This window comes from Physcomitrium patens, chromosome 9 (genome assembly GCF_059467195.1).
Source record: "Physcomitrium patens ecotype Gransden chromosome 9, ASM5946719v1, whole genome shotgun sequence".
Classification (NCBI taxonomy): Eukaryota; Viridiplantae; Streptophyta; class Bryopsida; order Funariales; family Funariaceae; genus Physcomitrium; species Physcomitrium patens.
Window position 1 is genome coordinate 15,283,401 of NC_143418.1, and position 20,020 is coordinate 15,303,420.

The window sequence follows — 20,020 nt, forward strand, 5'->3', positions numbered from 1 at the left end:
CCCTAGAAATTGCCACGTGGACTAGGTGACGAAGTGGGTTGTGTCCAGCATATTAGTGCAATGTTCCCTACCTTCCCATGCATAATATACGAGCTTCCAGTGTGGTTCCCAGATCCCATTTTCAGAAGAATTAAGAACGTGGGATAGAATATTCGCATGCCGCTGCCGCGACTTACAAAGGCAGCAGGGCCGCCGACGCCAATCCCTTTCAAGCTTCTCCTTTGCCCTCTCTCACTGAGAGTGTGTGTGTGTGTTTTTTTTTCTTATTTTAATTTTATTATAATTCCAACGCTTTTTGTGTTTCCTCCTTTCTCATATTTGTTTCTACTCCTGGTTGTGAAAGTTCTCTCTTTAGCATTAGTCATTCTCTCCTATGTTCTCCTCCCTTGCAATGGTATGGTACTTCTCTTGTTTGTTTTGTGTGTTAACTCTATGATGTATGTAAGTGTGTAAGTATGTATGTCTGTGTATTTATTGAGAGAGGGAAAGTGACAGACAGAGAGGTAGTAATGCATAGCCAAACAAAAACTATATGTGTGACTGAATGTGCAAGTGAGGTGTTCATTCCATCACTCATTGAGTTTTACCATAAATGCTAGTTGCCCCCCCCCCCTGTGTTGCCCAATGACAATGCTTATTTAATTTTTTTGTTTTTATTTCCTCTTTCCAGTTCATCACTCTCCAATTTGGCGGCAGGAATGGACAATGTTTTGAGTTGAGATAACTGGGGCCATGCCATGACAGCATATTCTGTATCAGAATCTACACTTTCTCTCTGTGTGTGTCTCTGTATCTTGCTCTCTCTCTCTTGAGCCGCGGCATTGTGTCAGATACTGTCAATACACTTGGGTTTACCCATAAATCACACTATATATTTGTGTGATGCTATCTGCAATAGCTGCCAATCTTCTTCCTCTCTTTTGAATAAGATCCAATCCAGAGAATTACCATGTGTCATTTGGGTAAGAATTAAACAGATCGACACCAAATGAGTATTTCCTGCACTGTGGCCAAGAAAATATCATCACAGTGGTAAGTGACATGGATTGGAAAGGGTTGTGTTTTTCAAGGGAGGCAAAGTGGAGGATTGATGTGGGTGTGAATATATACATACATATATGTGTGTGTGTGTTGAAACTAGTTCACTGTGGCCCCTGATTTGTGGAAACATTGCCCTCAAATTTCACCCAATGTCATGGAAAGAGTGAATTGTCTAACAAAGGTTGATTCACCATGGTAGAGTATTTACAATAATGATAATAACTATCCATTTCCAGAAGCCGAGGTAGTTATTTTTCACTGGTCAAGAGACCCAACACTTCATATTCCTATTTTGTTTTTTTATTGAAACATCATGACAGTGTTTGTGAGGGTCAAAGCTTATTTTTTAGTCAAAGCCTAGCATTGAGACTTCTCGAAATCTGAGCATCTAGAGCCTATCACCCTACCAATTTTTAATCTCCAGTCAATTGTCTATGGCATTGGTCAGCATTCATGGAGAATGCATTGAGGGGAACCAAAAAATATATATATATATATATATATATATATATAATGGCTTACATTGCTACACAAACTGCTTTTCTTTTTGTTGTTTTCCTTCCTTCTCAGACCTGACTTGCCCAATGCACAAATTTGGAGGTAATCAGGATCAAATTCATCCATCCATAAAGAACTAATTTCTAGTTCCTCCCCACCACTTTATTATTCAAAACTCTTTGGCTCAATACCCAAGGTTATTGAGAAATCCACTAAGCAAGGGGATCAAAGTGTCACAAATGAGGGTATGACATGCTCCAGGGGCTTAGTAAGAGGCAAAATGGAGTCAGCATTTTCAGCTTATTTGTTTAATTCATCACTTCCAGCCTTGAGCTTTGACAATATGGTACTTGTTTCTTTATATATATATATATATATATATATGTTCTCTGTGTGTCAGCTCTGTTTCTGGTTATGAAACCTGCCAGAGCAACCTAGATTTCACTCTTTATCAAATGATCCTAACACAAAGCCAAATTCTGATCCACTTTGGGAGATTGACAAGGGACTGATGAATGGTTGTGAGCAACCTGCCCAAACAGGGCAGGAGACCCTGACCACATCCAAGCTTTTTGAATGAATAAATGAACAACACATTCACACGCACATATGCTGTCTTCATGTGCCTCACACCCAGCCATGATCAGCCTGGAGACTTTAAATTTAATGGATGTGGCCTTCAAAAGCGGCTGATCCCACACCTAAAGTAAAACACATACACACATGTTTGTGGGGAGCTTTTTCCCAGCATTGCTATGTGGAATAACAAGTAGAAGCAAAAAGAAACAAAAGTTAAGAGAGGGTTGTGGGTGAGAGGAGAGACCATCTTCATAACTCCAAAACAAGGTTGGAACAGTGGATGCCTGTGAATGGCAACTGTGCAGAGCACTTGCACCTCAACACAAAAAGCCTTATTTTATTACATTGAATCCCCCCTCCCCCCTTCTCCCCAACAAACATGATGATGCATAAAAGAACAAAGATTTTAATGCTAAAATTAAACTATGCATACACCAAGACTACCTTGCAGTCAGATGTCTCTGGACAATAATTGAAGTAGGAGAAACTTAATTGTTCTATACATGTATGTATAATATGGAGATACTGTAAGTGTGCATGTCAAGTGAGAGAGACTGACTTTTCTCCTTTGTTCATACACATAAACTTTTATTTATTATTTACATATGTGTACACACAAAACCATAATCTGACTGATGGACTGACTGAGATGGTGAATACAGCACAACCCAGTGAAAGAAGGAAGGAAAGAAGGAATAATCAAGTTCTTTCTCCTTCAGACCTATTTTAAGTATTTATATTGATTTAAAGGTTACAGTAGCATGGACACAATATTATGTGTGGTTGTATGCAGATAGTGTCAGCCATTCAGTCAGTCAATCTCAAGTTGGCAGAGAGCTTGGTTCCAATGAGGCCGAAACACAAGAGAGAAGAATAAGAATACAGACTGGGAGGGGTTTGAGGAAGTTTTGTTTGATTTGTGGGAGGTGACAAGCAACAAGGACTTGAACTTCATGCTGCCTGCAGGTGGGTGATGTTGGTGGTGGCCTTTCCATCCTCGTTTATCATCCTCTAGAGGGTGTGGAATCCATTCACTCACTCATTCATTCATTCATTCAAGAGTGTTGGGGTCTGACAGAGGACAGGGCCATTGTTCCTGACAGCCCTTTTCCAAGCCCATACAATTAACAAAAGCAAAGCTACAGATGCACACAGAGAGAGAGAGACAGAGACAGAGACTGTGGCCATACAGGGTGCCTGCAGCACCACCATTTTGTGGGAGACTTGGGTAACCATCATGCCAGGCATGCCCCTGTCCCTCACCTCTGCCCGATCCCTGCCCTTTCCTGGCCTGGCCTGGCCTGGCCTGGCCTTGTACAAAAATCCATGCACTCTAACACCAACAGCTATCTTGTTGCTTTCCTTAGAAAGAGTATCCACAAGTATTAAAAACTAACAAAACTCTCACTGTAAATAGCAAGGACCTGGGCTCACTGCCATTTGGCCTCTAAGAAGTTTTCCACCTGGACGACTTAAGTGGAAAGGACTCCTGGATTCTCTCCACTCTTTCTCTGGGTGTGTGTGTTTTTGTGTGTGTGTGTTTTTGAATCCTCATCTGATTGAAAGATACAAAGAGGAGCAAGACCCTCAGTGAAACATAGAGTATATGTTGAGGGGTACAATATCATCAGCATCCCATCAGCTGCTGCTGGTAACTAGGTTTCCTGGCCCTTGTTGGTTGAATGATTCCTAATGCACACCATCAGGAAAATCTGAGTGCAATTTTATGCTGCAGAGTCAGATCCCCCATTAGTTTAGGTAGGAAAAAAGACATTGGCTGCAATTAGGCATATGCTTTATTGAAAGGCTAGTTTGTTGGCTGGCTTCAGACCCCCCCCCCAGCCCAGCCCAGCCCAATCCTGCCCTGAATTTAAGCTGCTTTTACTGCATGTGGCAATATTAGTGCAGCATGCAGCATGGCTCCTCAAAATTAGCAAAATGCTAATGCTGTTGCCACATCCACACACAAAGAGAAGGGCCCCAAACTGAACTATAGGCTTTTGTCCAGCAGGCAGCCACAGAGGGTACCATATCCCTAATGTATCTCTCTCACTTTGTCCAACTTGATCTTATTCAGTAACAGCCTCAAATTAAATATATTCTTGTGCACACAGTGTGCTCTTTTTTCCAGCCAACTAGTTCCCCTCCTCATCCACATTACATGCATGTTTTATCATCCACCCCAATTTACTACACATCTATTCTCCTCCTCTCTAAATATATGCAAAAAACAACAGTTCTAAGTTCTGATTCTACCATGTGTTCAGGTGTTTCTGGAACCATGCAGGAGTTAGTGCAGCATTAAGCAAACAGTGAGCATCAGTTCTAAGTGCTGTTAGTCAGTTTTTTTTTTTTTTTTTTTTTTTTTTTAATATTAAAAAAAAAACAAAAACAAAAAGGCACAACCCAGCTTGGTTTGCTGTCATTAGGGTTTATTGGGGGCCAGACAAGAGGCATTTTTATTAAGGCCAAGTTGGTGACATGGATTTTTTTTCTTTAACTAGATTGATTGAAACTTAGCACATGGTGCTCCACAAATGCCATAGCCTCTCAGCTATTCTCAGGTGCTGAGGTTCTTTCTCTTTTTCCTCAGTGGGGGAGGGGTTACCACACTTTGGTGTCTGAATCCTTTTGTCACCCTAAACCCCTGATTTGTCCTTCACCCTCTCTAAACAACACCCTATGTTTCCAATTGCAAAATCCAAACCCTAAATATTGCCCATACCATGAATCTATCAATCAATTATGGACCACTGCTGCCTTCACCATATCTCAGTCTGGTAGATGTGGGTACTGATTTCTCCAAAGATGGAGCCTTTTGAATAAGAGAGGATTGTGGTATTAAAATCCTCCTACCTCCTGCCCCCCCAATCATGTACCATGTTTTAGATTGTTTCTAATGATTAACTTCACAAAAACACAATTGCTGATATATCTAATTTTGAAAAGAAAACATAAATAGGATTTGACTAAATGAATGTTAGTGTTCTACATTCAATATCATAGTAGACAAAAATATTTTTACATGTTAATTACAAGTTGCTGTGACTAATTTGCACATCTGAAACTTGAGCATATGTCTGGTTCTATGTTTTCAAACAAACATAAAGTGATATAGAATTCAAGTAAACAAAAAAAAGAAAAAAAAGAAAAAAAAAGGATAGTTTTATCTTAATATTCAGCTAGTTTAAAATTCTAATATGTTGTTCACCAGCAAATATGGGACAATTGAAGAAGTTTTAGTTGGTTATTTGTTGGATGCATTTATTTTAAAAAATGATGCAAAAATTAGAATGGAATAAAAAAGTAAAATTGATACAAATATTTTATATTTTAATTTTTTACAATATAATTGTTTCTAATATAATGATGTGTTAAAAAGATCTTAAAAGTAGATTTTTAAAGATTTAAATTTATCTTCCATCATATTTGATATTTTAAAAGTTACTTGGTGTTTTTAATAATCTATTATAAGGACATTCAATTAGATACCACCACCTTCAAAATATTCTAAAGTTGTTTTGAAAATGAAGCAAGGAAGCCTTGATTCTCATCAAATTTCCAAGGTCATGTGTCATAGCATCCCTTATTTTGTGTTCTCAAAGGAAAAAACACCATCCATCACAAAAGGTGATCAATGGGTAGAAGACCATTTACAAATGTTTGGTAGTTTGAAACGGTTATTTTAGTCCTGGAATGTTGAACAACAGGATGTGTAGAGTTGCAGGTTACAGGCTTTAATCTGCAAGAGGAGGAGGGGGAGAGAGAACTCCATTTGACCATCCACATATATTTTTGTTCTCACTCACTGTCTCTTACGCACTTTGTCTCTGTCTCTTATTACACACTTATATATACACACACACACACACACGGGGAGTGCCAGGGTGACAGAAACCAAGCCAGAGAGCATGGCTGCATGCTGTCTCATTCACTCTCTCACTCAATTGCATGCCCTAACTCTAACCCCCTAACCTCTCAGGTACAACAGTCCCACCAAAATCTCAGTTGCTGCTGCATCTGCAGGGTATGAGGAACTGTGAGAGATTTTGGGGTCTTTGCCTTCTACTATTTTTATTTTTATTTTTTTCTTCTTCTTCCCTTCTGGTGGCCCTACTGCTGCCCATTATGTTGTGGAAGGTGGTGGTGAGGATGATCGTCTTCTTCCTCTTTTGGTTGAGTTATTTGGTAAGCTGCTTGTTGAGCTGGGTTTTGCTTTCAGCACAGTGTTTTTGGTATGTCTATATATAGATTATATTTTGGAACCTTAAATGTGAGCTGTCTTTTGAACTCTGCATGAGGTTGATACACACTCTTTGTATCACAAGCATGAAAATTCTTTGCATATATATAGCTATTGTTGTCAATGTTGTAAAGAAAAATACCTTTCTGTGCAGGACACAATTGAAAAGGCAGAAATGTATAAAGAATCTTATAAATGACCACAAAACCATCACATGATGTTTGTGCTTACTTACGATTCTCTATGGCAGTCATGCCCTTCCATGTAGTTAAAGGACAAGAATTTTTTCCCTTCTATTCCTTAACTTGCTTGTTTATTGTTTAGAAGATGCTGTTTGACCTATATGACAACATATGCTCCTCCCCACCCTGTTGTTATTATACCACTCATGCATCATCTCCACCTCCTTGGTGAAATAAAGCCCACCCACATGAAGATATAATGGTCACTACTACTATTGTAAGATTTCAGGTCTATCTGTGTGAGTCCAGATACAATATATAGATTGATGCCTTCTCTCTCTCTCTCCATTGTGCTGAAGGCTCTACACAAGAAAACAAAAATAAAGGCCCTAATTTCCTGCAGTGCTAAATGAAGAAGATGAAGAAGCTACTCTAATTCTGCACCCCAAACAACACAGAGACAGACAGACAGACAGACAGACAGTGCCTGTTGAGATGAAGTTGCTGGGTGTGGTGGTGGTGGTGGAGCTGGGGCTTGGCTTAGCAACCCAATAAGTGGGGGGTGATGAATAATTTAGGCATGGCTGTGAAGGCAATTATTAACAGCCCACCATGGATTACTATTACTATTATTATCACTGTTTTTTTGACACATTATATGAAAGGAGGGTGCAACTTGGTTTGCTGGGTATCTTACAGTGGCATTCCAAACCGGCTCTCTCTCACTCTCTCACTCTATCTATCTAATCTAATATTATTCTATAAATCTATGTGGAGAACCATATCCCTAGGCTTCCCTGGTCTGCCCTTGGGATGACACAGCATATCACTTCCATGATTTTGTGATGCCAATGTTTTATGGTGTTGGTCTTGAGACAAATAGGAGGAAGAGAGAGAAGAAAAAGGGCCACTGGGGAACTGGCAACCATGACCACAGCCTCACTTTGGAAGAGTGCCAGAAGCTTTTATTAGTAGGTAGAGTGTAGCTTACTACAGATTTTGCCAAGTCCAAGGCAGAGCCATTCCTGCATACTTCTTGCTCCCTCTCCCTCTCCTGATGGACTTGTCATTCATGGGTAGAAACCAAACCTCAATTACAGAGCGAGAACATGTGCTGCATGTGAAATCATGCAGTCTTATAGATAAAATAAATGAGTGAAAGATGTAAGTGGACACCAGTGTGTGCTTGGCCATGGGAAAAAAGAAAAAAAGAAAAAGGAAATTTATTGACATGGTCTAGATACCTAGAGCTTTGAACCCTAGAAAATACATCCTTTGTTCTTGTTCTCCAAAACTCAGTTAAAAAATGAGTGTTTTTGTTTCTGAATGAATGTCAGAGGTCTTGAGAGCACAAAGGAACCTATTCAACACCATGTTTATATTTAGTTGGGAAGTGTGACAGATCTCATTCTGTATTTTTAAGTACAATAGAGCTGACTCCTACCCACAGTGCCCCATTCTGTATTGTAAGCTGAAACAACTTTATAAAGAAAAAGGAGAAAGGGGGAAAAAAAAAGAAAAAAGAAATAAGAAAATTTTTACTAATTGTGGACATGCACTATATCTTGTGCATGTCTACAATTATTTTATTTATTTTAAGCATAGTCAAAGATATAAGGTTTCATGTCTCTTTTTGGGCACAGATGGAGAGGCAAAATAAACATCGTTTCAGCATTGGGAGTTGATCCCTCTTTACTCATTTGGACTCTTTTTGTTGTAAAAGGATTTATGCTCATCACCCACACACTCACATACAATTCCATTGCAAAAGAAAGCTGGTTTTGTACACTAGGCCCAATAAAAGGGTAACCAAGCCTGATGGCCACATGCTGAACTTTCATCCATTTTTGTTGAAAGTTGTCCATTCAAGGGGTTGATGCATTTCCAAGCAATATTGTACATGTGGAGTTTTTTGGTTCTCAAAGGTTCCCGGAAGACCACACTGGTCACAACAGACACCATTTTATTCAATCATACAATAGTATATTTTTTAATTGACTGGTGACTCAGCAGCATCTGGAAGAGAGTGTGTTGGAACAGGTGTAGTGTAGAATAAGCATGTGATGCTTACAGTTCACATGGTATTTGGGTAGACTTTAAACCTCCTCTTCATCCATGGATGTTTGCTTTTGCTTCAGTCTGCCCCCCCCCCCTCCTTTATTTTTTTATTTTTTGATGCTGCCGTCAACTCAGTTGTGATGGGTTTTAAAACACTGTTGATCACACAATAATCTTGTTTGAGAGCAACTGGGATTCACCCTTCAAAATAAGCAGTGAATTACAAATAAAAACACACACACAATCTACTTGCCTTCTCATTTCAGATCTCTTGTCTTCTTGGAGTACTTAAAAGCTCCACCCCAAACAAAACTTGGCCTTATTTTATATCACTATTTTGCCAGTGAAACCATTTTCATTAGCCCTGCTTCTTCTTCTTCTTCTTCTAGTTCTCTCTCTCTCTCTCTCTCAAGCTGTCTCTTCATATATATATATATATATATATATATATTTTTTTTAAATTTTAATTTTTTAAAAATTTTAAAAATTTTAAATTTATTCCTGCCTTCAAAACTCGTCATGCCCTTTCATTCAACCCAAAAGTCAGAAAGCTGTATGTGGAAATCAGAAATTGAAGCACTCACTCTAAAGGGAACAGAGGGGCAGGGCTGCAAAGCCCCCCTTCAGCCTCATCTCCCCAGCTGCCTGCACTGCCCGACCTGCCCACTCGCAGGTCATGATGTCTTAAGCTACTAATCAATATATATATATAATAATAATAATAATAACTATGAGGGACATGGGAAGATGGTCTCCAGGCTATGTTCATACTCAAGCTGGTTGGCATCTGTAAGCACCTTTTTTTTTTTCTTTCTTCTTACTGTAGGTTGTTTAGTTTTTTGGATTTCAATATCAATATTTTTCCTTGTCCCTGTGAGTTATATTTGAATGGAGCTTTCAAGCTTGACCTAAAAAGAACTGCTGAATCCCATGGGTGCCAAAGGCGTAAATTTATGAAATCATCCTTTTAAAAAAGAAATCATGTGGGTATTTAAGTAAAATAAGTATAATGTACTTTTTTTTGCATGTTATGTTGGTTGATGTCATGAATATGAAATCAGCTTTATACCTTTTAAAAAATAAAATATATAAGATACATTTATTATAGCTATACAAAACAATGAAAGTGTAGGAAGATTTTTGAATTTAGTCATTTGCTCTCTCTCTCTTTCTCTCTATATACATGAGTGTGGAGCTGAAATTAAAACTTTCTTGTCCATTTAATTTGCTCAAAAATGATTATGGAGATTCTTTATTCAGTAAAGCTTCCAGGTTCCATTTGTGAAATAAACACATAAAGAAGTAAAGGAGAGAACAAAAATGTACTCTTTCAAGGGACTTCAACAATTTCATACACCCATCAGTGTCTATTTGTTTATCCAGAGAAAATGTATTCAGAGGAAGCTCTGGAATATTGAACATGCACAGAATGGATTAAAGCATACAAAAAGGAAGCACAGTTTATATTATACCAAAATTATTATTATGCTAATGTTTTATTTCTATTTTGTGTCATTTTCAAAACTCTCTTATGTATTTAATATTGAGCTAAAAAATTAATAAAGATTAAAAGCATGTTTTGAATATAAAAAAGTAAATATTTGTGATGAGGTTTTGATTATAACATACAAAAAATCTTTTTAAGTTTTAAATTCATTTTATTTTAAATATATTTATTCATTGTAAAAAATTGAAGTAGAAAATTAAATACAAAGATTAAATGTTATATATTTTATTAATAATAGTAACTATATATAGGGTGTTGCAAATGCCACCAATTTTTTTATTCCTATTAAAGCAACTTATTTTATTATTTTTATTAAATTTAAATTAGGTTTTTATACATTTTCAAAAAAAATACATAATGAAAATGTCAATTTTTTAAATAAGAATAAAAAATAAAATAAAGATGTTGGGTAGGTGGTAATACCAATATTAAAAACTGTAGTGATGTTAGCAGAAACTGTGGTGACTCTAACAATACTATGTGTGTGTGTATATATATATACATATATATACACATACATCCACTCCTTGTATTTCTTCCAAACACTTTTTTAATACTTCATCATACGTCATCCATTATTTACTAACTTTTTAATAAGATTCCAAATCTTCTTTGGTTTTGCTTTAGAAATAAAAACTAGAAAGATGTGAAATGAAAGATCCACTATGCTTGTCAACTGTAAGACGCACTTTCTATGTCAAAAGAAATTAAATCAATGTTATTTTATTTAAGATAAAAAATTATTGTTTTTATTATGTTTAATGTGTTTGATATATGGAATAATTTACTTCTCCAATTTCATTCTTATTTTTATTTTTCAATGCACCATATTTTCTTTTCTTTTTTATTTGCACAACCTCATTCATTTCTATATTGTTGTGTGTGTGTGTTATTGCTATATGCAAATATATAGCCACCAAAAATAAGAATATGAACTAATGAAAATTAGCACAAAAATTGTGACAATGTTATAAATTGTAATACACTGTTAATTGTATCAACTACATATGCCTTTTTGCCTTGATCTCACACTATTGTGTTGGTACCATGGTCAAGATATTTGGATGATGCTACTATATATATATATATATATATATACATACATACATATACATACATACATACACATACATACATACATACATGTATGCACATATAAATAAACTTTTCACAAATTTTATGGTACATGATCTTGTTTCCAAAACTCAAAGTTTGAATTATTAATTTTGTTTCATGATTCTGATAGTCAATTTATAAAAATAAATTAAACTGCAAGTCTACCTTGGAAGACAAGGATGTTCACCCTAATCATTGTCCTATTCAAACAGTCAATCTTTCATATATTTCCGGTTTTATTTCCATGTCACTTAATTGTTAGTATTATCCGAAGGCTTTCAAAAGTTACATGGAGGAAAGAAATTTGAAAGTCCATATTGGGAGATTGCAAAGGTTGTGATCATTTATTTACTTACATTTTAATATTAGATGATTGTAGGTCAACTTTACACTCTTAGAAATTGCCAATTACAAGAAAGAGCCTACACATGGAGTAGACTAGAATAGAGTAATTGAGGTCCTTTTTGAAATAGCTCGCTTAAACTTGGAGTGCCTTGTTACATGATCCTTGCATCAACATCCAAATCCACACAGAAAATGTGAGCCATGGCATTTGCTTTTCTTGTGGAAGTGTGTCACATAAAGCTTAACCACACCTACATAAGTTACCAGTGGAATCCCAATCAGTTCAAGCTGGAATAGAAAACGAAATTTACTTGTATTAATCATCTGTATCAAAAGGAAAAGTAGATAAATCATGTTCAGTGTTTTTATTGCTGGTAAGCTTCTTTCAAATGAATTGTGGTAAGCTACCCAATGCCTTAGATTTATTTCATGTTTGTTTAAAAATATAAACGTATCAGTTATTTCAAAAATCTAATTGTCTAAATATGGATCTTAATAATTGATTTTTCCAATGAGTTATAACACATATTATTATAACAAAGTTTTCTCCCTTTATGCTGAAGTGGGTCATAGTTTTGGGACTCTTCTGACACTGAAATAATATCATGTACATAGAAGATAGAAAGTTAAACAACAGTTTATCCATATTTTGATGGGTTTTAATGCTAATCTTTTAACTCTTGAATTTTAACTTTGTATCAAAGCTCTATTAAGACTTGCAAGCAATTGTGCATTTTTTTTTTTTTTTTTTTTTTTTTTTTGTATCCTATCATGGCAAACCTTCATAGCACAAGTGGCCTAGAATGTCAATAAAGCTTATTGAAAGAACCTCACACCAATGAATAAAGCTCCAAACATTGGCAATATACAACTTTGAACTGTTTGTTTTATGTACTAACAACCAACAATCAATATTTTAAAGGGTGAAAATTATGCTTTACTTTGTTTCTTTAGATTCAAAGACCAAAGAGGCTGTTGAGAATTGTATAGTGGGGACCATGTCACTCACTTAGTTGTCCACACAGCACTTTCAACATTTACATATATTTCAAGGCTATCACTGCCTTGGCCAAACAGCTTGAAAAAAGGAAAAAAGAACAGTATGTCAGGTTTAGAGTATGAGTTGAGAAGTGGCAAACAGACTTACACAAGTACTTAGAACTGAATCACACAGGTACAAGCCAGCATGAGGTTGGATTCACATTTTACCATGTCACTGTACCCTAAGCAATCTAGCCTGTCTAAACCTTCACCATATGAATGAAAAGCAGGGCTAAGTTTGTACATAGCAGAAAGAATTGTTAGAATACTGAAACCAGCTGGAGAACCCAACTGGGTTTAGATGAGTCTTGCAGGGTAGGATTACTAATAATTCATGCTGGCTGCACAGAGGGCTTGAAGATGGAGAGGAGGGGGGTGTGCAGTAAGTAAGTGAATTAAGCAACGGGAGGGGAGGGCTAATTAGGGGAGGGCTAATTAGAGGAGGGCGTGTTAAGAGAATCTGGGGCATCATCTGATCATGCAATGGTGGTTTCAAAGACGATCATGCATCTGAGCTGAGCAGCACAGGGTGGGAGGTTCCTGTGGGGCGCTTATTATAGTCCACTTGACGAAGCTTACCAGAGCGCTGCCAGACGGCGACGAAGACGACGAAGACGGATGGAGGCGGGGAGCAGTGGACGAGAGGCGGTGCAGGTAACGAAGGAGAAACATGTAAGGCCTGCGCTGGTGCCAAACATCCTGCCGGCAACCCCCACGGTTGCACCATGATCCGTCGCTCGGTGAAAGAGGGAATCCTTCCATCATGACAACAGCACTCCAGCTCCATCAACTTGGTGCACAACAGTCAAAGGCGCCGCGCTGCTGGCTGGCCTGCTTGTCGGGAAACTCTACCCATTCGAGAACAGTAGCTTAGGCCCCCGGGTAGCAGTAATACTTAGCGTTTCTAGCAGAGCTCAATTGTGTGGTTGCGGCGCAGGATCACCAGGGCCGAGGGGAAAAACTCCAGGTGGTTTGTTGTAGCGGCGAGCGGAGGAGAGGGAACAGGGTGCCAGCACGGGTAGAGAACTACTCTAGACGGAAAGTCCAATTGGATAGTTTGGCGAGGGTTGATAAGGGCGGAATCCTCCCTGACCAGCTCATGAATCAACAGCCTGCATGCTGCTAGAGCTTGACACGGCAGGCCTTTCGGCAGCATTAGGTCTGGTGACGCAGCGGCGGAGAAGCCTCGAGTGTGGCCACCTTTGCGTTGAAGAACTAGCGGAGGAGGAGCAGTGGATCTTTAACTCGTGACTTTTAACATATCAATTAGAGTTCTCAGTTTCGCCTTTACTTCAATCATCGCGAGTGTCGCATGGTGTGCACAGAAGATTGGCGGAGCTAATTTGTTGAGTCTCTCATTCTCCTCGTCTTCGTACTCATTGCTGGAGGCCTAATCGATCCGTTCAGTTGTCAAGTGGATCGACGAAAGCGGACAGTGTTGAGCTCAAGTGTCTTCGCTCGCGTCTTTACTGTCGACTCCATATTTACAAAACGGTCGTCGCCTTTTCGTAAATTTTAGAGGTTCATGGATCTCAGAAGCTCTTAGAATTTTAAGAGTCTCGTAAGCGGTGCTTTGCAAGGCACTTGTAAGCTGCCCCTGTCGGAGTGTTGGATTACGTTGCGTGACCTCGTCAGAAAGGTCCTGAGGTGTAGTGATCACACAATATCTCGCCGTTTAGAAGTAGTCGTAGAAGAAGTCCGTGGCCAATTTTTACTTAATCTGTGGCGTTTAAATTGTGAACAGTGGCGAGCGCAGTGTCTGGTGAAAGAGATCCTGTGTGGTTCATGTGTAGCAGTTATCAGCACTGAACTCTTAGGTGCACCTCAGAAAAAAGTGCCTCCTACTTGTCGACATCCTCTAGTGTCAGATTCAATCACTCATATAGAAAATCTTCCATCAAGTAGAATAGAGTTGAAGCTTCACCCACCGTCCAGTCTCTAATTAGAGCTGGAATAGGCCTTTGCTCTCGAAAAACAAGCCCGAATTCAAAGGTTTCTTCTATCCTTGAATGGTCTGCAATCTTCGCATTTGATTCATTCTTTCGAGAACAAAGCAACCAACCTAGCTAAATCACGCTACTGTTGTCCACAAATTCATTGGTGCTTTCCTGCCGCAGCAGAAATCATCAGTTGAAGTGCAGTAGTGGAGGCGCATCTGCATCTCGAGAGCTATAAACACAAGTAAATCTATAGTCGGACTCTTCTTCCGACATCAAATTTTGTAACCGTTGTGTCTATTGCTTTGGGGGTTTTTCTTAATCTTTCTCCCGTCGGGTCTTAATACTGTTAAAGCGGCTGAGCTTATCGGTTCGGCTGTCAGTTCTCTGACGAAACATAGGAGGGTATCAAGGTCGACGTAGCTGAGGATTGCAAGTTTTAGTCAAACACGCAGAAACAAGAGGCAAACGCCGAGCACGTGAAGAAGCCTGAAAACTTGCCTTAGTGCATCTTGCCATCAGCTTTCAAAGAAATCCATGTGTCTGGTTTCGTTCGTGCAGCGAAATCCTTAAATATATGACGATTTTGGAGGTTCCAGTTTGATAAATCAAGTGGCCCCGGAGATTATCGATCTTTCAGTGCAATCCGGCTGCTATCGAACCTTTCTTGCAAGCCGATATCTTTGGGACTAGTCTCATCTGACCCAGCGCCGTCCTCAAGTGACACGCACCCCAAGGGCTAGCAGGGTCTGTTTCCGTTCAGTCGATCTAGAAGTCCGGAGCAACAACTTCAGGTTGGAAATAGAGACGTCAATGCTCCATTCTTTTCTTGTGCATGTCTCTTAAAAGCCCAGAGAACCTGCTATTTCACTTTCCAGCGACGACCACAGATCCAACCGTTGCTGGAGTTAGAAAGTCCCTCGAGAGTGGGATAGCCAAGTTTCTGTCTATGCATGAGTTCTGTGCTCACATGAAGAGAACTCAACCATCCTGGTGGTGCAGGTTTCGAGTGCTGGACAACCTATACATCATTTAGAGTTACCAAGTGAATACAAGTCAGTTTGGGGAAGAAGTCCGTTTTCTAAAGAGGCATTCTGGAGGCAAGGCCGCAAGGGCTCGAGTCGAGGAGTTAATTCCTGCATAACTTCTGATCGTTCTGCAGAATCGAGCAAGTGAGAAGTGAAAAACCAGGTCGAAGCGTCTGGAGCTTCACAGCATTGGAATTGTCGATTAAGCCACTACACGCAGTAACATATCTCATCGAGACCTGGCACTTGTATTTTCACTACGCAACTCAATCCGCCTCTCAGCGGATGTGCTGAAATACTGAATCTAAATACAGAAACTCAGTATCCAGTTCACTCTTTGAAGAATTTCGCACTTCACAATTGCTAATGGGCCGGAACCCAGTCAGTTGCTAGAACTCAAATATTACTTCATCAGGATTCGACATAGATACGGTGGAGAACTCCCAAGAGAACACAGGTGCGATGAGTTCTAGATATAATCCTCAGAACTCGGTGGCTGTCGCACACCCCAACATCCCGACGACTTTCTGCGAGTGGCTGAAGCCCAGTCAACCTGGGCAGCCACTGTCGCATTATCCTGTGGCTATTCCTTATGAAGGTGTGTATCCTGGTTTTGCGACGGGCAGCAGCTCCGAATCCTACTTCCCAGTTCAGCCTCGTTCGCCAGCTCCCGTTCACCGGGTGAGTTCTAGCATTCCATCACTTACACAAGCTGGGGTTGTTCATTGTTACGTCGATGCTTTCTTCTTTGTCTTGTGTTCGTCGATCCGACTTCCTGTACAGCAGTGGTTAGTCATGGGGTCAGCTAGCTACATGTTATGCTGAGGACTATTACCTCTTATTGCTGTTGCTACTCTTCCGCAAAGTTAAATCCAGAATTCGTGAGTGCCGTGGTCTGGTCCATTTGCAGCATTCTGATTTCTCATCACACAAGACCAAGACGTACACTGTACTGTTTCAGTTGCTTCACCAGAAGCTAGTAATGAGTGCTTATTGCTGTTTACTGACTTGTATAGTGTGCGGCTTTAGACAGACCATCTCAGTTACATCGTTCGACGGACTAGTAAGAATTGTTGTGTCCTTTTTCTGCCTGGGATCAATGTCTATTCTAGGTGGCTTTAGTTGCAGTTGCAGATGCAGTTTCTTGGACGAGCCTAAACACTGCGTACACCGGTCGTAAGTAGGGTCGTGACTTTCAAATCTGCTAAGTTGCTTTTGGGGGTTCTCTACATGCTACTGAGTGTACATTGCTTTCATATAACTCTTACGGGAAAGTGTGTATCTTCCCTAGTAATTGATAGTTTCAAGTCAATGGGGAATGCTGTGGGTGCTGATTCTGTACTTTTTCTTGCATGTAGCTGCAATACCCGCCAGCTGATCAATATGGATATTCATGCAATTCTCACCAACAGTCGCACGACCAGTTTTACAACCAGCAAACTCGTGACGAGCATGAATGGCGACAGCGGTGGCACTTGCAGAACAATAGTATGTCCAGCGAGCCGCTACCATTCCTGAGCTTAAGTCCCCCGACCGGCCGTGACGACCTCTCTGACTCGGTCATGCGGACGGCCATTCTTTTGCCTGAGGCATCTCATGCTTCCGAAGAATCCGACGAAAATGTCACTGTGGCCTTGCACATAGGTCCTCCTTCCTCCGATGCTATGAGTATGTCAAGGTCCACCGAAAGCCCAAGTGTGTACGATTCGTTGAGCTTGGCAGAGAGGGAGAGGTTGCAACGAGGGCGAGGTCGACTTCTCGAGGGAGAATACTGGATCCCTACTCCCGCTCAGATCCTCGTCGGTCCGACGCAATTCTCTTGTCCTGTCTGCAACAAGACTTTTAATCGTTATAACAACATGCAGGTTGGTAGTTCCGACTTTCATTGCTCCTTCAACTCTCCTATTAAAGTCGAATGCGAGGGTCCACACTTGGTGTTGTGTTCCATTATTACCGAACCATTTAATGGAGAACCTGAACTTTTAGGTGCTTCACTGAATGTTGATACAGTCAAGTCTTGGGTCGTCGCTCCCAGAGAGTTCACTCATCTCATGCAGATGCGACTGTCCACTGCACTGGACAATTGCAGTCTACAGTTTACGATGTATTAATTAGGAGTTGAGTCTACTGTTGACGTATCATAATGAAGTGGTAAACTGTATACAGCGCATTTAGTTCCATGGTAGGACCGGTTCTTAATTGTTTCTTAAACCGAAAGATGCCTTGCTAAACTATTCTGAATTCGTATTCAATGTTCGACAGAGTGACGTGATCAATCCTCCTATTCCTCGAAGGGTATAAGTCTCAGATGCACTGGTTAGACGAAGTTGTGACCCATTACTGTATTAAGCTGGTATTGCACATTTTGACTCATTCTGGAGATTTATGTGATGCAACCCAGATGCTTGGTAAAGAATCAGGCTAACAAAGCGCCATCTCTTAGTATTTATCCTCTTTCCCTCGCTATAACTCTCCACCTTCTCAGAGAACAAGAGTATACATCTACCCCGAGGTAAATTATTTTTCACGTGCCGCCGAAAATCCACAAGGATAAAATTGGAGGTCTGTGGAAAAAAGTTCGGATGAAAATTTGAGGTGATCGGTACTGATGATGATATGGATGTGGGATACGCAGATGCATATGTGGGGTCATGGATCGCAGTACAGAAAAGGTCCTGAATCGCTACGAGGAACCCAACCCACCGCCATGTTGAGGTTGCCGTGCTACTGCTGCGCACCAGGCTGCCGCAACAACATCGACCACCCCCGCTCCAAGCCTTTGAAAGACTTTCGTACCCTGCAGACTCATTACAAGAGGAAGCACGGGATCAAGCCTTTCATGTGCCGCAAGTGCAGCAAGGCATTTGCAGTGCGCGGCGACTGGAGAACCCATGAGAAGAACTGTGGCAAGCTCTGGTTCTGCACATGCGGATCGGATTTCAAGCACAAGCGATCCCTGAAGGACCACATTAGAGCTTTCGGGAATGGACACGCTGCCCATGGAATGGACTCGTGTGAAGACGAGGAGGATGCGGTCTCCGAAGAGGATATCGATGAAGAAGTCTCTGGAGGCTCTCAGTGACAGCTTCGTCACTTCGATACTGATCAGGCACAGTCCCACCTTTTCTTTCTTTTTTTTTTTTTTTTTTTTTTTTTTGACATGAATGATCGTGGGGTTCTTTGGACGAATCGCGGCCATTCCCAAGATCACGGCTACAGCCACATACTACCCCGTTTCAAATCGGTGACACCAGTTCACCGAGTGGTTTTCAACTCGCCATTGATCCGATTTGTCGAGGTCGCTGTTAAGATCGATGCAGATCACTGATACGACACCCTTTGAATTTCGACCGTGAGTGCGGATTTTGACCAAGGTCCACAACGATATGTGATATATATACCCAGGCTATATACATACATATTTGTGTAACTTAGACATCGCTTTCCTCTCTAAGAGATGAGATGTCAACCAGTAGAGCTTCTTTAGCAGATGCAAATCTAATCTCGGCTATACGGTATGTATGACGATCGTCACTTCCCCTTTCGTCGGTGTATGTCCACCTCCCAGCCACCACCCACTCTCGATCATTGATCATTCAGGCGCTTAACTATCCTCATTCCTGTAAGTAAGCTTTTCCGAGGACCTAGACTTAGTCCACCTAGTCGGCCTTGTGCAGCAGCGATGTTGAATTTGCGAGTATAATTTGTACCCACCGTTGACAGACCACTCTTTTGTCATTCGGTCCCCAGTTGGTTCTCAAGTTATAAATTATCCAGATTTGGCCTCTATGAGTAGGAACATTAGGCTTCATTATTTTCCCACCAGCATGCAGAATTGTACCATGTATGTAGACGTGAAGTGACTTATGTGATTTCATGTTGGACGCAACTTGTTGATGAGTCCCAGTGTGCACTTTATGTAACTCGGAGGTTATATCCATTTCTATTTATACAACTCGTCTGAACTGTGCTTCCTTAAATGCACCCCTTTCGATCCACTTTACCTGGATCCACCTGTCTGTTGTGTTCAGCAGCATTTGAACACTTGGATTCATCCTCTGTGCACCTGGACACTTGGATGCTTCGAAAGTGCTGCTGTACTCAGTGGACATGATTCAAGTCGTGGTAATACTCGAAGCATTTATGGTGAAACACGCAGGTTCTTGGCTGCTTGATGGTAGTATCACGAGTATTCACAACCTAGTGCCACCTTGTGCTTGCTTGTCCTCACAACCGCACCTTTTCTTTAAACCAGTTAACAAACCACTCACAAAATGGAAAACCGTTCCGGAAGAATTCAACACGGTTTTTTGTTCTTAAAATCCAGTGATGGCTTTTAATTTGAAAGTATGATCTTTTTAAATACTTATTTTGGATGCTTAAATGACCTAAACCTTGAAGCAATAAAATCTTATTCTGTATATATATATAAATATATATATATA

General features: G+C 40.1%; 1 protein-coding gene and 1 long non-coding RNA gene across 3 annotated transcripts; both read left to right on the forward strand.

Annotated features, from left to right (window-relative positions):
* The first annotated feature begins 5,845 nt into the window (after window positions 1–5,845).
* Window positions 5,846–8,091, forward strand: LOC141045810 (uncharacterized). The gene is made up of 3 exons (XR_012218270.2): window positions 5,846–6,306; window positions 6,516–6,580; window positions 6,903–8,091. It is a non-coding gene; the product is annotated as an uncharacterized LOC141045810 (long non-coding RNA).
* Window positions 8,092–13,546: 5,455 nt separating this feature from the next.
* Window positions 13,547–19,362, forward strand: LOC112286905 (zinc finger protein WIP5). 2 transcript variants are annotated; one of them, XM_090253279.1, is made up of 5 exons: window positions 13,547–14,602; window positions 14,731–15,341; window positions 15,550–16,256; window positions 16,934–17,440; window positions 18,211–19,362. In XM_090253279.1, exons 3-5 carry the CDS (start codon window positions 16,038–16,040, stop codon window positions 18,655–18,657), a joined length of 1,173 nt encoding a protein of 390 aa, XP_090109405.1. In that variant the 5' UTR covers window positions 13,547–14,602; window positions 14,731–15,341; window positions 15,550–16,037; the 3' UTR covers window positions 18,658–19,362. The 2 variants fall into 2 exon arrangements, with proteins under 2 accessions (XP_090109405.1, XP_090109404.1); XM_090253278.1 differs by having other exon boundaries at window positions 13,771–16,256.
* The last annotated feature ends 658 nt before the right edge of the window (window positions 19,363–20,020 follow it).